This window comes from Lissotriton vulgaris, chromosome 6 (genome assembly GCF_964263255.1).
Source record: "Lissotriton vulgaris chromosome 6, aLisVul1.2, whole genome shotgun sequence".
Taxonomy (NCBI): Eukaryota; Metazoa; Chordata; class Amphibia; order Caudata; family Salamandridae; genus Lissotriton; species Lissotriton vulgaris.
Genome location: NC_141694.1, coordinates 1,494,294,281 through 1,494,318,414, shown reverse-complemented (window position 1 = coordinate 1,494,318,414; position 24,134 = coordinate 1,494,294,281). Strand labels below are relative to the sequence as shown.

The window sequence follows — 24,134 nt, the reverse complement described above, 5'->3', positions numbered from 1 at the left end:
CTCCTATGTCTATGTCTGGAGGGAGGATAAGGAAAAGGTTAAATTGCCAGTCATTGTTTTGCCAGAAAAAACATATATTGCCAGGGTGGTGGTGTTCTCATCCACCGCATGCTAAGTGTACTGAGTGTGCACTGTACAACTGTGAAGCACAACTGTGAAACACACGCTATGATTAGGGCTGTGATTCATGTTGTGACTAGTGAAGGTGAGAGTTAAAAACAAGAAGTGTAAATATACAAGGTTAAAAAATGCAGCTGCACGAATCTTAGTACCTGTCTGTAGTATATCAGGTGTAAGGCAGGGTTTGTAAAAATGTAGACACCACTGTGTAAGTTGTTAAGCATAACAGCACGCTATCACTGTGATCAATCAAACCATTCAAAAAAGCATGTTGAGAATGCTCAACTCACCTAAAGATCACGACCTAGAGGCCCCCTGAGTGTTCGGCAGGGCTGAACTGCAGCGCTGAGCCCAAGATGTGGCTAAAGGAGGGGTAATTAAGAACGCGGTATCCAGCAATTGAAAAAAATGCGTTCCAGCCATAAAGGGCTCAAAGTATGCAATGCGCGTTAAAAGTTCCTTTGCCAGCTAGGCGCTGACCACACTCACCTGTCGTCCGCTGCGTCCGGGTGTAGTGACCTACCCTTCCCCGCCGAGCTCGAGTAGATGTGTGAGCTCGGCGGGGTGGATCATTTAACCACCACCGGGAGAGCAGCGTGACGCGATGGGTACCCGCCCACTGACCTCGAAAGGGTGTAAGGTCCCCGGAGCGTGTCGGCCATCTTGTAATGGGTTCGAAATACCGAGGGGAGCTTTAGTTGAGTGCATTTGCCCCGTTAAGAAAGTAGCATCAGCTATACTTTGTAGGTGAAAAATGCGCCTCGGTAACAACCTGAAACCCAATCTTGTAATGGGTTCGAAATACCGAGGGGAGCTTTTGTTGAGTGCATTTGCCCCGTTAAGAAAGTAGCATCAGTTATACTTTGTAGGTGAAAAATGCGCCTCGGTAACATCCTGAACTCCTACTAGTTCTATAATGGCTCATTACAAAGGTTGGGTGCACGGGTTGTGGAAAACCGGTGCTACAGCCTATGGGACGGTGGCGGCCATGATGGAAGAGGTCCCAAGGTCGTCAGTGAGTTCAAAACCAGTTTGCATTGTAGGGGAATGTATCAGATCACTATCATTCATGGATCGGCACTATGAATATGGGGGTTCACAGAGAGTGCCAGGGGATGTCTTCGTTGAGCCCATATTGGTCAGAAGACAACCGGTGCACCCATCTCTGTTCCTTCCTGAAGAGTGCTTTCGTGGGGCAGTTGGGGCTGGATTCCAGAACTATCCACTTTATTGCATTCTCATCATGGTTTGTTTCCACATAATGTTTACACATTTTAGTGTGGGTTTTTTTGCAGCGGAAGTTGCTGCGATGTTCTATGATCCGAGTCTTGATAGGGCGTGTGGTCATCCCTATATACTGTAAGTTACATGGGCATATAAGCAAGTATATGCAGTGGGATGTGTTGCAGTTAGTATGTTGCCTAATTTCCCATTTGAATGTGTCCGAAAGTTGTATAGTTTTGAGAGTCATAGTGTACCTACAGACACCGCACATGCCGCAGGGGTAGTGCCCCGTCACTGGAGGTAAGTCCCATAGGGTTCTCTGGTTAGCTTTCCTAGTTTGTTTAGGCCTAGTACTAATCAAAATATCTTTCAGATTTTGTGATCTTTTAAAGGCAAACCTGGGTTCCTCTAGGGACATGTCACCTGTGTTATCCTCACTTCTTGGTCCTGAAGAATCGCGGTAAATGCACCATGAGCGAGAAACATGTTGACCACATGCACCACTAGCCCCTTCTAGGGTTACACAACGTAATTGGTTAACACCTAGAGGACTAGTTTCACCTTTTAAGCGTAGCTAGGGGACCCCCAGAATAAAAGTCAATTCAGGTACCCCTTTCTACATTTTAACCACCTCACTATAGGTATACACCGACCCGCCCACATACCCCCACTTCACCTACAGGCAGTTGGTAAAAAGATCTCCGCCAAAGAGCCCCTCTCTGAGGTGTGCCCGTCGGGGGTTGCACCGCCTCCCCGACGAGGAGCAACCGCCGATGATGAAGCATGACACTCCTCGGGGTGTGTGAGGCAAATAAATCCAACATAATGGATTCCCCAGGGTATTAATAACCTCCCCTCTCCCTCTTCCTGTCACGCCAGCAAGAACTTTCCCAACTCTACCTTCTCGAGGAACAGTACAGCAACCCCCATTTTTGGTGTAACTCTCTAGTACTTCGTACAGGACACTAAGCTGTTACTGGACCTTCCACCAATACTGTGTGGTAAATAGTGTCCTTTCTGTCTCCCCCTTTTTTGAAATCTATAACAGGCCACATGTCAGGCAGTCCCATTGCCAATCTGCTCTTCAACTCACTCGTGCTGCTGGGAAGGATTTGCTATTAAGTGAATAGAAAGATCGGAACGAGACTTCATGCTTTAATTCCTCATCCACCAGTAGTGCCAGCCAAAGTGGATGTCATAGTCCCTATTTTAAATGGCATGCAGGCTAACCTCAATGGCTACATCTTTGTGGTTACAGATGATGTGGCAGTATCAGATTCTTGTGGACAGAAAGGCCAAGTCAGTATAAAGGAGACCTACTGGATTCTGAAAGTGGCTGTTCACTCTTGGATGTATGCACTATGTTCTTCACAGTTGCGCTGGGCAAGCCTGTCCATTGTGTTAATCTGGTATTTTCTAGATGGTCTGCAGGCTAGTGGCCTGTTTTCAGAAAAGCATACCAGAAGGATAGGCTGCCAAGGCCCAGCCATGCCCCTATGTGCATTTTCTATTTGGGGCAATGTGGGGGTGGTTCGAACATTTTTGCCAGGCTGATTCTGGTTTCAATTCCAGCCGTACAGTCACTGGTCAAGGACTTCCAGGCACTGTCCTTGTCAATGCAAGCGGGAGAAGACTGAGATGCAAATACATTTTACAAACATTGAGCCCTATCAGTGCTCTCACCTGCAGTGGCATCAAGTACAGTGGCTTCAGCCCACAAAAGTAACCACTACAAAGATCAGATATTGTGTTGTGCTCAACTAGAGTAAGCGTTTTACAACTCCTTAAAATATAACAAGTTCAAATATCCTTTCAATGGTCAAAGTCGGTACATAAGTGGTAACACTCTTCTCATAAAAATCAGGGCAAACCATATACACCCCTTCAAACACAGGTATATACCAGCCCAGAGAATCTCGCCTGGGAAGAGACAGAAGCCAGTGTGATCACCATAAATAACAATAGTCATAGTCCGGACTATGGCACCTGTCATATTCAGACTTTTCCAGTGGTACTGACTGACCCATTTTCTTCAGGGCTAGGTGGCTTCACTATCAGGCTCTTGGGTCATTTATAGAATGTTCATTATTCATTACTCCCAGGTTTTTGGTTTCAATTTGAAGGGGCGTATCTCTTTTCATAGTGGTGGCCCCTTTCTGTACCCTTGTTGTGGCATTTGGTTGGGGATCCAGAATAGGTCCTTCCTGTGCACCTACATCACCTTTATGACAACCATCAGGCCTTATGAGTATGATGCTAGGTTGATACTGCTGATCCTGCAAGAGGGTTCTGAGCTGAGCTTATTGGTGGTTATGCTATGTATCCAGTGGGCCCCATTGAGCCTTTCACGAGCCTTGCAGATTTGATTAGATATGAATTAATCACTTCATTCAAAACTCTGCAGTAATGCATCCTTTGGTTTTAGTCCTTCCCGGGATCTCCCCAAATTTTCGCCCCTTTGTAGGCTTTCAGAAAGGCTCAGTTGAGTTTGCAACTCTTTAGGGTTTTTTTCTTGTTTGTGATCACCAGAACAATGTTGTTCAGATTTGTGTGAACACCTTTCTAATTGAGGGAGTTCCCTGATTGGATAATTCTCAGAGTTTAAGTCCAGGCTTCATCACTAAGGTAGTGCCTTCCTTACATGCAGAAAAAGAGGTCATGAAGGCTTTACTCTTTCTTAAGCCAGTCTCTAAAAGTGAGGCCAAATTACATTTACTGGATGTAGTATTGATGATGGGGATCTCCCTAAGCAGTTCTGCTGACCTTGCCAATATGAGTCTTTGACAATTCTGGAACCACAGGTATGGGCTTAAATCTTCTGTTCCGTTGCAGGGTACTGGATAAAGTTGGTGATTTTGTTCACTGGCATATGAAATATGACGGTATGAAGAGAAAAGGACTGCAGAGCACTTCTGTGTTAAGACGAGAACCCTCACTCACCCAAGGGTGACATGCTTCATCATCCCCTCTTCACACTGGGACCGCAAGGTAGCCAGTGAGGGCTACAACTCACCCATAGGAGAGGAGCGGGGTTGTCACATGCACTGTAAGTGCTATTTCTTAGATGGGGAGGGAGGGGCAGAGTGTAAAAGTTGTCCTTGGAGTGGAAGGCCAATAAAAATCATTGAAGAGAAAGGATGTTCTGCCTGCCCACTGTTAGGTCTTGTCACTAATGATATCATATTTAGAGGTATTTCATGCCTAATTTAGCGGACACCCAAAACTTTTTTCACACATCCTTTGAAACATGGGTTAGTGTGAGCCTATATTTTAACCCGTTGGCTGTGCCGCCGATTTTGCGGAAGTGCGGTACTTCCGCAAAACGGGCAGGGCCGCGTCGGCCATTGGCCGACGGCAGCACCAGCCAGGTAGTGCTGCCGTCGGCCAATGGCCGACGGCAGCATGGAAGGGGTTAAAATAACAAATTAAATACTTAATAAGAAAACTAAGTAGGCTGGTCACATTTATTATGCAGAAAGTAGGTGATTTCCCCTTCTGCCATTTTGAGTTACATGTAACTGGTGGTAAGGCACAGGAAATCTGATGGCTTTCACCTAGTGTGACAGATCTTACGATATGGACTTCTACTCAGATACTTCATCTCAAGGCAAACATCAAGGTTCCTCGGTTTAAGCACTGCACACATTCAGAAACGTCATGCTTGAAATGACTCCTTATTAATTGTAAGTTGTCTCTTATGTACCTCTCCTCCGCCGACACCTCCTTTTGCTGCTGATGCGGTTTTGTGCCTTCCATCTCTCTGATGCTAACCGCGTAGATCTTGGTTGTATAATCAACAGCTTTTTCTCTTGCAACATCACTGTCATAGCCTTTAAAATACAACCATAATCAAATGTTAATATATTTTTTTAATTATTGAAATGTTTATGTCTCATTCGGTTGTATTGGTAGTTTTCACTGTATTAAGACAGAAACGTTAAAGAAGAGGCAGTAATGACTGTGCTTTCAAAATAGAAGAGGTCAGCTTTACAGAAGCCCACATACGAGATAATAGCAATAGAAGTGACCTTGGAAATTCCAAGGGCACAAAGATACATTCCACTAATGTGACTTAGCAAAGACTAACAGAAAAGGCACAACTGACGCCTAGACAAGAACATGCACAACAAATCAAAGTAGTAGGTAAATATTGAACATCCAGGGGTATGGGTACTAATTACTCAGTCTTAAAAATCTTTAACTTTTGTTTACATTGTAGGAAAGTTTTTGACGAACATATAGCGGGACTTAAAATCAATATGGGTTGTGTATATTAAAGAGCATAACCACTCCTATAGTACGGATCATCAATGAAACGAGCCGCAAATGACTGAAAATGTTTAATTAACAATGGATCTTATTTTTATTCAAAATAACTAATCTGACATTTCTAATGTGTACATCAATTGACAAGTGGGGCATGTCACACTGCTGTCTTATAGTCCACCAAAGCAGGCCCTTAAAGGCCCACTTGCATATTTTTACCCTTCTGCTTAGGCAAGAAGCATGTATAAATTGTGAGCCTATGAAGCCATTTAATGTCTGGGTGCACTTTAAAACTCAAAATGGAGTAAAATTCTTGAAAGATTTGTAGCCAAAATTAATGGAGATTAAGACTGTCCCGAAACATATATTTCTAGCTGTATGTGAAGGTTCGGACAAATATACATGGCATCACTTTTCGAATGAGGTTACCTCCATCCTCATCAGTGTCTGAGTCAGATTCCTCGCTGTCGACTGGCTTACTCTCCAGATTGCCAAACGCCTCTCGAGTCCAGATCATCAGAGCAGTGTCAGCCCCACCAACAGTCAGCAGCGTTGAGTCATCCTGCAGCCACCTCACGTTTGTGACGTGGGCACTGTGGCCAATGTACTTCTTGAACTTGACATGCTGGCCCTGTGACATCAACAGTCCACAATTTACATTTTAAAACACATATCTAATCATGCGCCCTTTGTACTCATCACGGATTCTTAAACATTAAACATTGTTTGTCTTGAACATGCAGCAGTAATGGTGGATTTCTTTACACCAGATTAAAATTGACTGGGCTCACCCAAGTAACACAATACAGTGATGGGCACTCATCCTCTGCTATCAGCATATTCAAGGCCACTGGAATCACGCAATTTTGAGGCTGTGGCATATTCCAAATAATTATGGATCTGCTGCATAATCAGCAGATTTTATTTAAAAAATGTTTATGACTCAAACAGCTCCAAAGTTAATAACACGTGGTGACACGTTGCTGCACAGTGAAAGGTCCTGCCCAAAGGTTGAAAGGTTACCTATTGCTGTATTTTGGTGTTCAACTGATACTAATAGGGCTAAACGTTTCTTTGCACAGTGTTAACATGTAAAAATGACAACATAATCAAGTAATGTTACCATAACATTTCCTGCATTACGTCACATAATTTGCTCTTTTTTATTGCATACTTTAATGTAACGGGGTGTACAAAAGGGGGCAGGGCATGCAAGACTCAGAGCCTCCCGGTGCTGGTCTACCTCGCGCAACGGGGACGACCGAGGGGAGGTCCGACTTAACTCTTGTTCCCTCCCCTCCCCTCTCTCTATCTCAATCACAGGACCCGGTGGCGAGCTGGACGGAGTCGAACGCCATGGAATGGCCCTTTAACTCTGAAGAACACGCCGAGTGGGAGGAGCCGACATACCAGCCCTGCCCCTCAAAAGGAGAACCAGACGAGTCTCAGGGGTGCTTGTTCACCTGGAGGTCGGAAGGAGAGAGCGTGCGGAGGACGGAGATTCGAGAGGAGGAAGGTACGGATCGGAGGATTGGAGCTCAGGAGGAGAGAGCGGGAGACGCCACTGGAAACATCAAGAGCCGGTCAGCTAGAGAGAAAGAAGGGAGTCGGACGACCGGAGTGGAAACGCGAGCAGAGTCGGCGCCTGCCCCGGACGGAGGAAAGCCAGGAGGCCACCGTTCCCACGAGCCGCCCAGCCACTCACCCAGGGGAGGTGCGTGGCTTCTCCAGGTACGTGACCGTTTAAAGGGCTGGGTAGGAGGTCAGCGTACGCTAGGTACAACACCACGGGACGTTTAGCTATCACGGTATCCTTCAGGCACCCTTAAAACCGCCGTTCACTCGTTAACTGGAGCACAGGGAGTCCCCTCACTTCCCCTCCCCTGCACCGCTTGTTATTTGGAACATACCCCTGACACTTTTCTTTTCCTTTTCTCTCGCTGGGTGATCGCTGGAGAGCTACTCCGACAGTCGGGACGGACTCCGAAGCAGAAGAGACCCCCCCCCGAAGACCGGACGTGACCCGGAAGAAGGAAAAGGTCATCCACCGTCGACGGAGTAGAAGCCGGTCACCGAGGAAATACCCTAATCGCAAAAGCTGTACAGATCAACTGTTTGCATCAATAAAACCTCAGTTGCCACGAGCTCGCCTATTGCCCCTAACTTCTGCGCCGCAACCCGCACCAATTGTAACAGTGGTGGAGAATGCGGGCCGTTTAAATCTCGATACTGAGATGGAAACCATTCTGCAAGAGCTCGTCAAAGGACAGGAGAAGCTTGGCTGGGTGGCGGAACAGCAGTTGACCTCGGCCCAGGCTGACCGGGAGATCCTAAAAAAAGCCCTCGCAGCCAGAGAGGAAACTCAACAACCCTGGGTGGATCCCGTCGCCACAGGGGGATCTAGAGGAGAAGGAACTATCCCCCACGGCTCCTCTGCAGTGGCCCTGCAGAAATACCATGCCGGAGACGACCCTGATGCGTTCTTGCTGAATTTTGAAAGGGCCGCCAGGGCCTGTGGGTGGCCCATCAGCAAGTGGCCCTTCTTCTTGGCGCCCCTCTTATCTGGGGAGGCGCAAGCCGCCTACCAGGTCGCTAACCCTAACGGGGATACTTCCTACCACGATATAAAGAAAATCATTCTCGATCACCTAGGGCTGGACACCGAGGCCTACAGAATAAGGTTTCGGAAGGAAAGGGGCACCCCCGGAGAGACCCCTAAAACCCTATTCGTAAGGCTGAAGATGGCCGCCGATAAATGGCTGACCCCTAACACCAGCACTAAGACCGAGATAATGGACCATATATATCTCGAACAATTCCTGGAAGCCCTTCCCTATGCGACGCAACGTTGGCTCCGCCAACATCACAACCTGACAACAGCTGAAGCCGTGGAGATGGCCACCACATTCTCTAGAGCACAACCCCGCTCCTCGGGGTGGGAACATGAGCGCCACCCGAAGCAGCCCATGAAACAAGAGAGACGCCCCGTCCCGCGGCCCATCGAACCTCCTAAACCACGTAGCTGGAAGCCTGAGGTTCCATCCAGCTCTGGACCGCAATGCTTTGATTGTGGGAACTGGGGCCACATCGCCAGGTTTTGCCCCACCAAGAAATCCCAAGATGAACCGATGGAGGTGGGATACCTGCCCAGGACAGTGCTTTACTCCGCCGAGATGGGGAGCACGTATCGGGTGAGTGTACAGGTGAACGGAGTGGTCATTCAGGCTCTACTAGACTCAGGGTGCAGGCAGTCTGTTATCCAGGCCCCTCATGTTCTCAGGTCACAATACCTCGGTCCTCAAACCGTGGCCATAAGATGTGTACACGGGGATGTTCGGACCTACCCCCTTGCTCAAATACCCATAGCCCCCAAAGGAGGCCCCCAGCAGCTAGTAAGGGTAGGTGTCCTCAATAACCTCCCGGAGCCGTTGATAATAGGCACTGACAATCCGCGATTCCTTCACTGGTTCAGGCAGAGTTTGGGGACAGGGGAAAACAGCTCTCAATCTCCAAAACCGGCCCTTCTCACTCCTGAACCCTGGGTCATGGACCGGAGCTTCAAATTCGCCCAGATAAACGACACTACCCTCTTAAACGCGTGGGAGCAGGCCCACAGGGAGATGGACGACCCTCACCCCAGATACCCCCGATTTCTCATTTCCAAGGAGCTACTGTACCGTCAGGCTAAGGAAGGCGAACCAGAACAGCTACTGGTGCCTGTCTCATACCGAGAACAGATTCTATTTTTTGCCCACACCCATCTAGTGGCTGGGTACACCGGGAGCGAAAAGACCACCCAACTCATATTACGGTTTTTTTACTGGCCCGGTATATATAAGGACGCCCAGCGTTATTGCCAGGAATGCAGTATATGCCAAACCATGAACATGACAAGACCTCCAGCGGTGCCTCTCCAGCCCCTCCCCATTATTGGAAAACCGTTTGAAAGAGTCGGTATGGACATCATCGGTCCGTTGCCCAAAACCCGAAAAGGACACCAGTATGTGCTGGTGTTGGTGGATTACGCCACTCGGTTCCCTGAGGCCTTCCCCCTCACGGCTACCACCACGAAGCAAGTAGCGGACAGAATGATCGAGCTGTTTAGCCGTGTGGGGTTCCCGAAGGAACTACTGACAGATCAGGGGACCCCATTCGTCTCCCGGCTGATGAAGGAGGTATGCAAGTGCCTAGACGTGCACCAAATCAGGACTTCCGCATACCATCCGCAGACGGATGGCCTAGTGGAGCGCTATAACCGCTCCCTAAAGACAACATTGAGGAAAATAATGGAAGTAAATGGGAGTGAATGGGACCAAATCCTTCCCTTGGCTCTATATGTTATAAGAGGGCAACGCCAAAGCAGTCTCGGCGTTTCATCGTTTGAGCTCTTATACGGTCGACAACCCCGCTCTCTGATGGAGATGACAAAAGAAGCCTGGGAGAACGAGGTTCCCGAAGAAACCTCAGCCACACTGGATTATGCCCAGAACCTCAAATCCAAACTGGGAAAGCTCCGAGACCTGGCCTATGCCAACATGGAGAACAGTCAGCAAAAACAGAAACAAATCTACGATAAAGGCAAGAAGTGGAGACAGTTGAGGGTAGGGGAATGGGCCCTCGTATTTTTACCCTCCTCCACTCAGAAGTTTTGTGCCAGTTGGACGGGACCTTTCCGAGTTGTCAGAACCATTGGTAAAACCACCTATTGTCTACAGATCGGACCCAGAAAAACGCAAACCTACCATATAAACTCTCTAAAGAAATGGTTAGGAGCCCCCCCTGTGGCCGATGTACGAATCCTGACTAGTAGTGATCCGTCTACTTCCACTCAAGACCAGCTGAATATCAATGATGAGCTGACTCAAGTTCAAAAGAAGGATATACAGACAGTACTCCAACAACATGAGGGATTGTTCTCCGACCAGCCAGGACTAACCAACCTGGCCGAACATCGAATAAACACACCGCCTGAAAAGGTTATTAATATCAAACCCTACCGAGTTCCTGAAGCCAGACGAACCGCCATAAAGAAAGAAGTACAGGACATGTTGGAGCTAGGGGTAATAAGGCCGTCCACCAGCCAATGGTCCAGTCCGATCGTCATGATTCCTAAGCCGGACGGTAGTCGGCGCTTTTGTATGGACTTCAGAGCCCTCAATGAGATTTCGGAATTTGATGCATACCCGATCCCCCGGGTGGATGAACTCATAGAACGCCTTGGGGAAGCCCGGTACATCACGACACTCGACCTTACAAAAGGATATTGGCAGGTGCCCTTACGGGAGGAGGACAAGAAGAAGACCGCCTTCAGCACACACGAAGGGCATTACGAGTTTACCGTCCTCCCGTTCGGGCTCCACGGGGCACCCGCCACCTTCCAGAGACTTATGAACACCGTTTTAGCCCCCGTATCTTCCATGGCATCGGCCTATTTAGACGACATCGTCATACACAGCAAAACCTGGGAGGATCATTTACAGCATATCCATCAGGTGTTTCAGGAATTAGAGAAAGCAGGACTAAGAGTAAACGCCAAGAAATCCCGGCTAGCCTACCAGAAGGTGAAGTACCTCGGTTATGTCTTGGGACATGGCATGATAGAACCACAGATAGAGAAAGTCAGGGCTATAGTGGACACCCCTTTCCCCTCCACCCGGAAAGAGATGAGGGCCTTCCTAGGGTTGGTGGGGTATTATAGGAGGTTCATCCCACTCTTCGCGGACATTGCCGCCCCCCTTACGGATGCCCTACGCCAGCCAGGAAGATCCAACGCCCACATCAAGCCCACTGAGTGCATGGCCGATGCCTTCAACCATTTAAAGCGCATCATAACCACTACACCGGTGCTCACCTCACCAGATTTCTCAGTCCCGTTTCTCCTCCATACAGATGCCTCAGAGTACCGCATAGGCGCCGTATTGTCCCAGATAGGTAAAGACGGGCAGGAACACCCTGTGGTATACGTCAGTCGCAAACTCTTTCCCAGGGAGTTAAAATATGCCACCATCGAGAAGGAGTGTTTAGCAGTACGGTGGGCTATTGAAAAACTAGCCTACTATCTCGAGGGTCGACCGTTCCACCTGTACACTGACCACGCTCCCCTCTTGTGGATGTCAAGGAACAAGTCCAACAACGCCAGGGTCATGCGCTGGTTCCTGGCGCTCCAGCCTTATTCGTTTACTGTGCATCATAAGAAGGGAACTGAAAACATTAATGCGGACTACCTGTCTCGCCATCCCCTCCCCGATCGGGAGCGTCCTAGGGGGGAGGTGTGTAACGGGGTGTACAAAAGGGGGCAGGGCATGCAAGACTCAGAGCCTCCCGGTGCTGGTCTACCTCGCGCAACGGGGACGACCGAGGGGAGGTCCGACTTAACTCTTGTTCCCTCCCCTCCCCTCTCTCTATCTCAATCACAGGACCCGGTGGCGAGCTGGACGGAGTCGAACGCCATGGAATGGCCCTTTAACTCTGAAGAACACGCCGAGTGGGAGGAGCCGACATACCAGCCCTGCCCCTCAAAAGGAGAACCAGACGAGTCTCAGGGGTGCTTGTTCACCTGGAGGTCGGAAGGAGAGAGCGTGCGGAGGACGGAGATTCGAGAGGAGGAAGGTACGGATCGGAGGATTGGAGCTCAGGAGGAGAGAGCGGGAGACGCCACTGGAAACATCAAGAGCCGGTCAGCTAGAGAGAAAGAAGGGAGTCGGACGACCGGAGTGGAAACGCGAGCAGAGTCGGCGCCTGCCCCGGACGGAGGAAAGCCAGGAGGCCACCGTTCCCACGAGCCGCCCAGCCACTCACCCAGGGGAGGTGCGTGGCTTCTCCAGGTACGTGACCGTTTAAAGGGCTGGGTAGGAGGTCAGCGTACGCTAGGTACAACACCACGGGACGTTTAGCTATCACGGTATCCTTCAGGCACCCTTAAAACCGCCGTTCACTCGTTAACTGGAGCACAGGGAGTCCCCTCACTTCCCCTCCCCTGCACCGCTTGTTATTTGGAACATACCCCTGACACTTTTCTTTTCCTTTTCTCTCGCTGGGTGATCGCTGGAGAGCTACTCCGACAGTCGGGACGGACTCCGAAGCAGAAGAGACCCCCCCCCCCCGAAGACCGGACGTGACCCGGAAGAAGGAAAAGGTCATCCACCGTCGACGGAGTAGAAGCCGGTCACCGAGGAAATACCCTAATCGCAAAAGCTGTACAGATCAACTGTTTGCATCAATAAAACCTCAGTTGCCACGAGCTCGCCTATTGCCCCTAACTTCTGCGCCGCAACCCGCACCAATTGTAACATTTAATCAATTGTGCCGCATTATTTGGTCCTCCCCTGCTGCATAATTCCAGTGGTCCTAAGTATGCTCAGCAGTTAATATTATAACTGTTTTCCAGGAACTGTGCTGTGTTCAGCTGCCAAAATCATTTTGTAATATAACAGTATAAAACCTTTAATGGGAAACCTGATGGATTCAATTACAGAATTTAAACCTTAATTTACACATATTCTAAAGTTAGATTGCACATTCATATTTTAACCCTGTAAACCAAATGTAAAGAAAATTGTTCTAGGGTCATATGGTCTATTAGCTGGTTATTTTTTATCTACATCTATGGTATTAGCAGCATGAACACTGTTTAAGTAGTGTCTGCCAGACATGCACAACACCAAAAACCTTACCAGATAGTCTACAGTGCAGTCACACACTTTCTCTTTATTCATATACTAATCTAATGCTGAAGAGTCCTATCTCTTGGCTCTTTTCACTTCAATTCATGCCAAGGCATGAAAAATAACATAATAGAAAACACAACTCTGGTTCTTGCTGAGCATTATTGTCACCAGTAGATGCTCTTGGAGAACTAAATACATTCACCGTTTGCATACTTCACTTCTTTCAAAATCATGCGCTCCTCTACATCCGTCTTTAAAGGGACCCACAAGACAATTCTTGATAGTCCATTTTTAATATCAAACCATATAAAGCAATTTGAACAATTTCATACAATTCATCGGTTTAAAAACTGTTTAAAACCCAGCCATAAAAACGATTGCACATGGTATTATGAATACATTATAACAAGAGAGATAACACAAAATTCATGTCATAAAAAATGTGTGAATTTGAAGGAATCAATAGAATAATTATGTTATCTGAGATATATTGTACAACCTTGTTGTGCATGACATGAAAACACTACCCATACAGGCCACATGGCAGACACACATTTTACATCCAAATGACTTCCTCGGAGTACAGTACTATTGGTGCACAAATGCGCTCCGGCAACTCATCAGGTATGTGACACTCCACATAAATACTACTACAAATTAAAAATGGTGTTTTTCATTAGTGATAGGGTATCCGAGAGGTTTAAGTACTCTAATAGTTGGATCCACACACTATAGTACCTCAAAAGGGCTGTGCAAAGGCAGTCAATTACACATACGGGAGATTATCCACAAGGTGAGCTAGTGTGATCATGGGCATAACATGCGGGGCTCACTTAAATCCAGGGAAGCCACAAGATAAGCAGCTACTTAGTGCTATGTCAGGCAACAGCTGATGGATCAGTTTTATGCCTGATAGCCCAATATGGGATAGTAAGCACTAGCAGCAGTATAAACATTTGGAGGGAAACAACCCCAGCATTTTGGGGATGAGTGATTGTTGGTGTTTACATCTCACTGTATAGCACAAGGCCGCATTTCTAACTCAATGGCTATTGCTAAACTAGATTAGAATTTGCTTCTCAAGGTGATCTTGATATTTTATGACAATATCTTGGACCATTATTTCAAAAACAGGAATCACATGGTACCTTGTTACCCCCCAGTATTCACAGCGGAACTTAGCAAAAAATTTAAATGTTCATGCTCGAAACAGTACAAACCTCTCACCAGGAGAGATTGCCTTCACTCACTAGATCCAGTAGATTGTTATGAACCTTGTATCCAACAAGAAAACTTGGGACTGAAAGTAGAATGCGGAATGTGTGAAAAGGTGCTCTGGCACCTGAGGAGTTTCCTAATAAAACAACATTGACTCCCTACCTAGGGCCATAATGGTGGTAACCGTAATCCTACATCTGATACTATCTGATGTGGCACTGGGGGATCTAGCATGCAAGGATGTGTGAAGAAAGAAGTCTGCTACTGTGATCACGACAGTTTACGTCTATGGACAAGTTGATTCCTTTGAGTTAGCTTAATGGGTTCATCTGGTGCCACAGAAATCTGTGTGCACCTCCAAACACAAGTTGGAGGCAGCATACGATCTTGTTATCACACAATCAACCTTCTCGTCTGTAGGGTCTAAGGTTAAGGGATCCTCAGATATTATAGCACCCTGTGAAGAAAGGCGGGTCATATGGTTGTCCAGTTTAACTACCACAGGGAATTTATCAGAAAATGTGTCCACTGGATAGCATCAAAAATCTAGAAAAAGTGAATTTGTCCAATTCCTTCCAGTAATGAGAGAGCACGCTTCAAACAGCCCCATTCAATGGGGTAGCTTCTGGCTCCAAACACTGCTGCTGCATGAAAAAACATCTTTGTTTGGTGAAGGAACAGTTGATGGAAAATGTAAGTTCTCAAACAAGTGTTGCAGAATCTCTGCAAGCTATGGGCCCTGAATAAAACATTCCCTTCTCTCCTCCTCATCAGGATCAGTGACTGAAGTACCAGTATCCTTCACTCTAGGAACCTTAGGAAGTGGTGGACCGTCTCTTATTTGAAAGCCTGCATTCACTGCTGCCCTAATCATTTACTGTAAAGTGGTCATGCTTTAAAACACTGAGTATGGCCCTACCACCTCATCTGATGACAGCTCAAAAACTACTCAAATGAGGGAAGGACTGTAATAAGGTTTCCCCCAAATAGCCTGAAAGGAATAGCAGAGACGGTTCTCCCCCGGGTTTAGCAACTTCTAATCTTGTAGCTAATCCAGCAGGAGCTGCCCTCTTGAATTCAGCAAAAATGGCTGATGCACAAGATGATAGATTCCTTGAGCTAAGGTAATGGCAAAAGTCAAATAACCTCGAACTGAGCAGGATTAGAGAGGTTTTGGTTTTTATAGATGCCTGATGTTAAACCAGGGAGCCCTTCTGTGCAGCAAACATGATTTATGGTCTTGCCAGCTACAGCAAGGTGGTAGTGACTGATCATGTATCTGAAGGAGATTGCTATGGCAAATCATACAGGATAAATATAACCACACTGCTTACTTGCGTCAGCTAGGGAAACATCCTACTTGCAGAAAAGAAAGAACAGGAAGTGTTGGAGTAGGTTCCTCCCTTTTAAGGGCTTATAAGTAACTGCAGCCATACTGGGGGAACTATTTGTATTAGGCATGACAAACTGACAGATAGAAGTGAGAGTTGGCACTCAATGTTGGGGGGCATTATGTGGCAGGGAATGACCACGTTGGGAGCTGGGTGGGTGGGATGGAGCTGCATGTTGTGGGAGTTGGGCAGCGGTTCCGTAGGAGTATGATCATGATTTCATAAGACCAAACTCTTTATTATTGTGTCTTGCTGTCTAGCAGCCCCATACGCTCTGCCTAAGTACCAATAAATATTGCCATTCCTACCTTGTGATGATCATGATTTCAATAAATGTCAATAACATTTGGTTAAAAAAAAGATATTGTGGGGACTATTTTTGATTTATTTATTTATTTTTATTTATTTATAGTGTTTTGTATAGCGCGAACAAGACCCGTGGGTATCAGAGCGCTTAACAAGGAGAGAATAACATATAGACATTATAAAAGCAGTACTGACAACAAGAGAATAATGAGGTAGAAAGCAATATACTGTATGGACGAGATTAAATAGATATATTCATACTGACTGTGCAATAAGCATTAAGTGGCGAGCAAGGTTTGGTGTTTGTCATAGTAACAAACCATGCTCGTTGAGGTAGGGTTGGTTATGAGGCGTCCCAGTGCATATCAAGGATAATAAGTATAAATAAATCAGGTGCGGTAAAAGATATAAAGTATGATTGTGACATATAGTTAAAGGTTTCACATATATGGCTAAATAAATCAAGTGAGAAAGAAGTTCTGTAGTGTGACTGTGAGATATAGTTAAAGTTCACACATATATGAGGTAGCATCAAAGTGTCAAGTCTCGGTTTGCGCACGGCATCATTTCCTTATCCGCTGATGATCTTCCAAGTTTTCCACGAAGAGGGCGATCCTTAGTTAGCTGAATTGCACATCCCAGTGATCGGTAGGTTTCTCTAAGTAGGGTATTTACTCATCAAGTGGCTCTTCAGTTCTCGTTTGAATGTAGCAGTATTTTGAATCTTCCTGATGTTTGGAGGGAGTGAATTCCAGATTCTGGGGGCAGCTCCGGAGAATGCTCGGTTGTAGGTCTTTTTCTTGTGGAAAAAGGCTGGTCGTAATAGCAAATCTTTTGCGCTTCTAGTTGATCTGTTACCTCCTGAGAGCTTAAGTTTCTTGGCTAGGTATCTAGGCGTGTTGTAATGTACAGCTTTATGCGTAATACAGGCCATCTTCATTTGAATTCTAGCCTCGTAAGGTAGCCAGTTTAGTGCTTTCAGGTGAGGAGATATGTGATCGAATTTCTTCGTTCCCGTAATGAGTCTCACCGCTGCGTTGAGGCAGGCTTTTAGCGGTGCTGTGGATGATTTTGGCAAGCCCGCTAATGTGGTGCAGCCGTATTCAATCCTCGAGATGACTAGTGATTGGATAGCCAGTTTTAGGTCTGTCTCAGAGATAAAAGGTTTCAGTTTTCTTAAGTAATTCAAGTGGAAGCGGGCGCTCTTGGCCAACGAGTTAATATGGTTTTTCATGTCGAGGTTCTTATCTAGTGTAATTCCTAGTGATTTGGCTGAATCAACTAGGGTCGGGGTGCAGTTTAGCGCTGTCACCAATTTAGTCCACTCTTTAACTTCAGATTGGCTCCTTGTTGGTGAGATTAGTAGGAATTCTGTTTTCTGGGCGTTTAGTTTCAGATGGTTCAATGTTAACCATCGCAAAGCGCTCTTTAGTGTCTTGTTCATTAAGTCAATGTCCTCAAGGGAGGCGATCTTTAAGTATAATTGCGTGTCATCCGCATACATGTGATAGGATACCTGAGATTTTTGGAGGATCTCCGTGAGAGGTTCTACATATAAGTTGAATAGATCTGGTGATAGCGTTGAGCCTTGTGGGACCCCGACTGCGTTGGGGCACGGGGACGAGATTGCTTGGTTAACCAGGAATCGCTGAGACCTGTTCTGTAGGAAAGAGTTGAACCATTTCAGCACGTTTCCAGACAGACCCATCCTGTCATGTAGTCTGGTCATTAGCATTTCGTGCTTTACCGTATCAAATGCTGAAGATAGGTCTAGGAGGATCAGTAGGCAAGATTGATTTCGGTCTAGGGCTTGAAGGGCGTCATCGACAATGTGCAGGATCGCAGTTTCAGTACTGTGCCCTGTTCTGAAGCCTGATTGGCAATCATCTAGAAGCGAGAATTTAGCAATGTGTTGACTTAGTTGGCCCTGTACACATTTCTCAATGAGTTTAGCCAGTAGAGGGATGTTGGTCACTGGCCGATAGTTGTTCGGGTCTGTAGCATCAGCTGTCGGTTTTTTGAGTATGGGCATCACCTGCCCTGTTTTTAGACAGTCCGGGAGGGTTCCTTGTGCCAGTGAGGTGTTTATTATCTCGGTCCATATTGGAACTAGAGTGTGGCTGATTTCTCTGACACACTTTCCCGGTAAAGGGTCTTGAAAGTGGTTATACAGTTTGAGTTCCGCAAGCGTCCTGGCGATCTTTTCCTGGTCGAATAGATCAAAAGTGTCCCATTTTGCCTTATTTTTTGTTTGGGGACTCTCTAGGGAGATATTGGTCTCGATACTAGGTGGAGGCAATGTCTTAAGGTTAGTTGCTGCGGTAGTAAGATCATCTTCAAGCAATTTGGATTTTTCCGTGAAAAATGCGGAGAATTCCTCGCAGCTTATGGGAGTCTTTGTATTCTCTAAGACCGTTTTGGCTAGTTTATTTGATTGTTGTTTTAGAATCTCGAAGAGTTTTCGTGGTCTGTTTCTGGCTCTGTCCAATTCATCTCTAATAAATTCTTTTTTGGAGTTGATTATTTTTTTGTTGTATTCTTTCCTTGTTTTTCTGAGTGCTTTCAGCTCGGGGGAGGAGGGATGTTGTCTCCACCTCCTTTCGGCCATTCTCAGTTTGCGCCTGTCCTCATTTAATGATTCGTTAAACCAAGGATTTTTTGGTTTCTCTGATACCTTTTTCAGTTTTTGGGGCATGGTGTCATTGACGATATTACCGATCGAGGTTATGTAGTGATCCGTCAACTCATTGACATTTTGCTTATTGTTGGGTGGCTTCAGGTCTTTCTCACATCTTTTCACCAGTAGATCAATGTTAGCCTCTTTTGTGTCTCGGGTCAGTTTCTTGAGCATGCGTGGTTGCACGGTCCTGCCCTTAGTCATTGTAGGTATCGCGAATGTTATGATGTGATGGTCAGACCAGTCACATGGGTCTATAGCAAGGATAGATGTCTCATCCTTTCTTGAGATAATAAAGTCTAAGGTCGCTCCTCGTGAATGAGTGGGTTGGTTGCAAGCTTGTACAAGTTTTAGCTCATTGAGGAAGTCTTTAATCGAGTTGACCAGTTTGTCATCGCCGTCATTCCAATGGAGGTTAAAGTCCCCTAGGAATATGTTATTGGCGTCCGAATTAGAATTGGTCGTTAAGATCTCCATCAGTTGTTCGGTGAACTTTGCGTTCTCTCCTGGTGGGTGATAAAATATATGCAACTTGCAACTTTGATTCTTTGGTGTTCTCACATTAATACCAAGGTATTCACAGGATTCTAAGGGTTCAGAATGGAAGTGGCCGACCGCGATCTCCGACCGGTGAATGCAAGCTATGCCTCCTCCCACATTCCTTGGTCTGTCTAGTCTAACGATGTTATATTGTGGCGGTATTAAGAGATCCATGGTAGGAGAAGATGATTCATTGAGCCATGTTTCCGTGAGGATGGCCAGATCAATTTCTTTATTGATGATGAGGGCGGCTATGTCTGCTGCATGTTTAGTTGCCGAACGACAATTAAGTAGAAGGCAGTTCAGGGGTTTCTGTGATTTAACTAGTTTTCCATTATCCGATTCAGATGCAATTAGCTGAATATGTTGTAGATGTTGGTGAATTGCTTTCCTGTCCTTCTTTCTGGCCCTTCTACTAGGGTCAATAGGTACTGTTTTGATATTCTCCTCCTTACTACGGGCAGGTTGTTCATAAGACCTGAGTAAGGCCTTAGTTTCTTCATTCGACAAGGGCTTGGTCCTGTTAGGTCTATTGTTTCTAAGTACCAGATTCTGGATGTGTGAAACCTTGGTGTGAGTGCTTATCAACGTTTCCCAGATTTTTCCAATTGTCTGTGAGACTTTCAACGAGTTTTGCGACAGGTTACCAACAAGTTTCTGGAGCTCCTTTATTTCTTTCCGTGTTCGGGATGAGTTCTTGTGTGAGGTAGACATGGCCGGATGAGCATTGCCGTTTGCTCTTCTCTGCAACTGATCTGATCTCATTCCCATAAATCTTTCCTTGGTAAGGGATGTTTTTGTGTGTAGGGATCTGAGGGCTTCCGGTCTCATATTCGAGGAAGGATAGGGAAGGTCGATATCATCTACCTTGCTCATATCATTGGCTTCCTGGAGAGATTCTCTTGGAGCTGGGGTACACTCTTCCAGCACGGTGAAGTTGTGCGTTAGTGGCCACTGTTCTATCCTTGGGGTTTGGCTGTTCTGGCCATCTGATTGATTGGTGTCTCTAGTATTGGGGTCGATGTTTTCAAGTGTGATATCTGGTAGTGTCAGGTTTTGTTGCATGTTTAGTCCTTCTGAGTATTCCTTTAAGTTTAGGATAGATAGCTCAACGTTCTCCCGTTCTCTGCTGGTTCTGCTGTTCTGGCCATCTGATTGATTGGTGTCTCTAGTATTGGGGTCGATGTTTTCAAGTGTGATATCTGGTAGTGTCAGGTTTTGTTGCATGTTTAGTCCTTCTGAGTATTCCTTTAAGTTTAGGATAGATAGCTCAACGTTCTCCCGTTCTCTGCTGGTAACTTGAATCAGCTCTTCCTTGTGGGTCAGGCTCTGCTCTTCATTAGCCAGATTGGAAGACCTCCCTGATTTTTCCGTCTTATTCTCCAAGGATACCATCTCAGTTTCCGTTATATCTCCAAAGCTGGGATATTGAGCGATATGGCCCCCTCGTTGGATGATGTCTCTAGATGTATTGGCACTGTTGTCCCGCGTGGCTTCATGCTGGGTCATGGGTAGTTGGTATCCTGATCTTACCAAAGTTTATTTTACTGTTAGGAAAGTCTTCTCAAATTCCTCAAGGTCCCTATTGGCTGCTTGTATCAACACTATTCCCGTTTTATATAAAGTGATGCATAGTTCAGCATTGCAACTTCTTGATGGGGAAGTCATTATTTTTGTGCCATGAGGGATCTTTCTCATTTCTGTTATGACCAGCATTTCTATGAGGGCATTGCGCCATTTCGCTGTTTTATTAGTGTGGAAAATCAAGTCATTTATTATGATGCCTTTAACCATATCAAAGTATGGGTCGGCGAACAATATGTCCGGGTTTTTTCTCAATGTGTTGTGTTTGAACTTTTTGGCAGCATTTTTGGATAGATTAGAGGGATATTTTATATTCTGTGTTTTAGGGCCTATCGTCACTCGGCCTCTTTCATCCATTTTCACTTTCTTGTTGTCAAATTATGTTGATTTGACCTGAGTTGATCCCTTGTCAGTGATCCGTGATGATCACCTTATTATTCCCAGTATTGGCAGATAGATCACGTATCAGAGTTACAAAATTTCGAAATTTCCCCTTTCAGTGATTATTGTTGTTCTGAGGGGGGAGGGCATTATCTAAGTTTCCACTTCTGTAGTAAGTCGACTTTCCTTTTATAATATGTCCTGCCTCCTATCAGTGATGGATTGAATTATCATAAGTTCTATTATATGGGATCTATCACAAGTAGCATCTGTTGCTGCTTTGCTGGCGATGGGTACACGGACCACTTTCTGTTTCTATGCTCCTGTGTTGATGTTTTGGTGGCGATAGGTACATAGTCCCTTTTCCGTGTTTATGCCCTGTGTTGTTGTTGTAGTCCCTTTTCCGTGTCTATGCCCTGTGTTGTTGATCAAAGCTGGCGATATGTTGATAGCGTTGGACCCTTTTCTTCTTCTATTTAGTCCGTGTTCTATGTTAGCTCCTTACAAATGTCCTATTGACAGACCTCCTCCGCTATGGAGGTGATGAGAAGATCGTGTGAGAATGTCTTAAGCGGCCGCCATTTTAGAGTCAGGCGTGCCGCTTTCTCACTCTTCCCCTGGCTCCCCCGGGTTATTTTCCTCGTCTTTACCAAGGTGGGGGGGGCACGCGATCGAGCGGGGCTGATACCTTGTCTCAGTCGTTTGCCGAGTGTTGCTCCACTCCTTCTCCGCGCCGTGATCGGACTATGCTCGCAATCGTCCGAGGTGCCGTCTCGAATACCCCTACTGTCCAGCGTCTGGGGCAAGGTCGCAGCAGCCTCTTCAATACCGGCACCGGGCAGCTCAGGTTGACGTCGGATGACTCCCAGTAACCGCCGCTTCCCTTCCGACCGTCCACTCCGTAGGACTTGTCCCCCGAGGTCCGTCGTCCGCTAGGGAATAAGTTCTGTGAGGAAGAGAATATCTCAACCTTTAAGGTCTTGCCAGCTACAGCAAGGTGGTATTGACTGATCATGTATCTGAAGGAGATTGCTATGGCAAATCATACAGGATAAATATAACCACACTGCTTACTTGCGTCAGCTAGGGAAACATCCTACTTGCAGAAAAGAAAGAACAGGAAGTGTTGGAGTAGGTTCCTCCCTTTTAAGGGCTTATAAGTAACTGCAGCCATACTTGGGGAACTATTTGTATTAGGCATGACAAACTGACAGATAGAAGTGAGAGTTGGCACTCAATGTTGGGGGGCATTATGTGGCAGGGAATGACCACGTTGGGAGCTGGGTGGGTGGGATGGAGCTGCATGTTGTGGGAGTTGGGCAGCGGTTCCGTAGGAGTATGATCATGATTTCATAAGACCGAACTCTTTATTATTGTGTCTTGCTGTCTAGCAGCCCCATACGCTCTGCCTAAGTACCAATAAATATTGCCATTCCTACCTTGTGATGATCATGATTTCAATAAATGTCAATAACATTTGGTTAAAAAAAAGATATTGTGGGGACTATTTTTGATTAGCTAGGGAATAAGTTCTGTGAGGAAGAGAATATCTCAACCTTTAAGGTCTGTATCGAGCAAGACGGACGAGGAGGTAATCTAAAATGAAATGGCAAACTGAGGATCCTTGTTCTAATAGGAAGTTTGACAGTGCAAATTCTCTCCACTACTGATGTGTTCAACGTGATGTTAAAGAGCAAGTTAACAGGTTCTCTGTTGGATACTTGTGCAGCATAATTAATATTTGCTATTTGAGATACTATTGTATCCTCGCTGATATTCTAAATACATCAGGGAATGCACCTAAACGTTTATAAACTGTAATTGTGAGACAGCTGCTAAAGAAACTCTCTACATATCAAAATGAACCTGCTAATTTTAAGGCACTTTCTTTAACTCCCCTGTACCACCAGACTAGCAAAAAAAATGGTCACATAGCAGCTTCAATATTTAGTACAAATCTTAGTTTCGTTTATGATGCTAATGTAAGTTTTAATCCTCAGATGAGTACAGCAATGGTAGACCAATCTGTTACAGATGTCCTGTGCATGAAAATAGGTTGAGGCGGTGTTGAGAAGGTGATGATACTTCCAGACCTTTTTGCTGCATACAACACCACAGACCACCCGACCATCCTGGCCAGGCTCATTAAGAAAGCAGCACAGCGACTGATCAAAGTCATTTCTAACAGAAAGAATGCAGGCTCCACAAATGCGAAATTTCGGTCTGCATGTAAGCTGGCTTTTAGGGATGCTTCCCAAGGCTCTTCTTCATCTTATCTTTTATTGAATCTGTATTCACGCCAATGCCATGTTTTATGAAAAAATGTGACATGAAATGTTATTTATATGCTGGTAACACACAAATACTGTTTAATTTACAACTGAATCTCACACATAACTCTCATAGTATAACACTTGCACGGGAAATCTTGCCCATTGCCACTAAATGTGGAGTGATCATAGCGCACACTTCCTCTCTTTTGAAACACAAATCACAGCTATTTCAAAGCTTGTTTTTATCTCAGAATCTTTGCATTTTTTAGGTTAGTTAAAAGATTAGCATACAATCCTTTCATCTAGTCTATGGCAATTCTGTCTGCCTAAAACTACCATCCAAAACAAATGCTTGTATTCAATATATACACACAGAATTCTGCTAGATTACTTTTAGGGCTAAAATAATTTGACTGCGGATTAAACCATTTGATACAGATTCATTGGTTTCTGGACCATAAATGAATTGTGTTGAAATCGGCCTGTA

At 45.8% G+C, this 24,134-nt stretch overlaps 1 protein-coding gene across 1 annotated transcript in view; it reads right to left on the bottom strand.

Annotated features, from left to right (window-relative positions):
* The window catches only part of EML6 (EMAP like 6), a 748,837-nt gene that overhangs the window by 143,123 nt on the left and 581,580 nt on the right, over positions 1 to 24,134 (bottom strand). Inside the window, exons 26-27 of the mRNA XM_086927650.1 lie at positions 6,040 to 6,241; positions 5,048 to 5,174 (exon numbers count right to left, since the gene is read on the bottom strand). Of these exons, the coding sequence (XP_086783776.1) occupies positions 5,048 to 5,174; positions 6,040 to 6,241 (329 nt within the window). The remainder of the gene's footprint in view (positions 1 to 5,047; positions 5,175 to 6,039; positions 6,242 to 24,134) is intronic.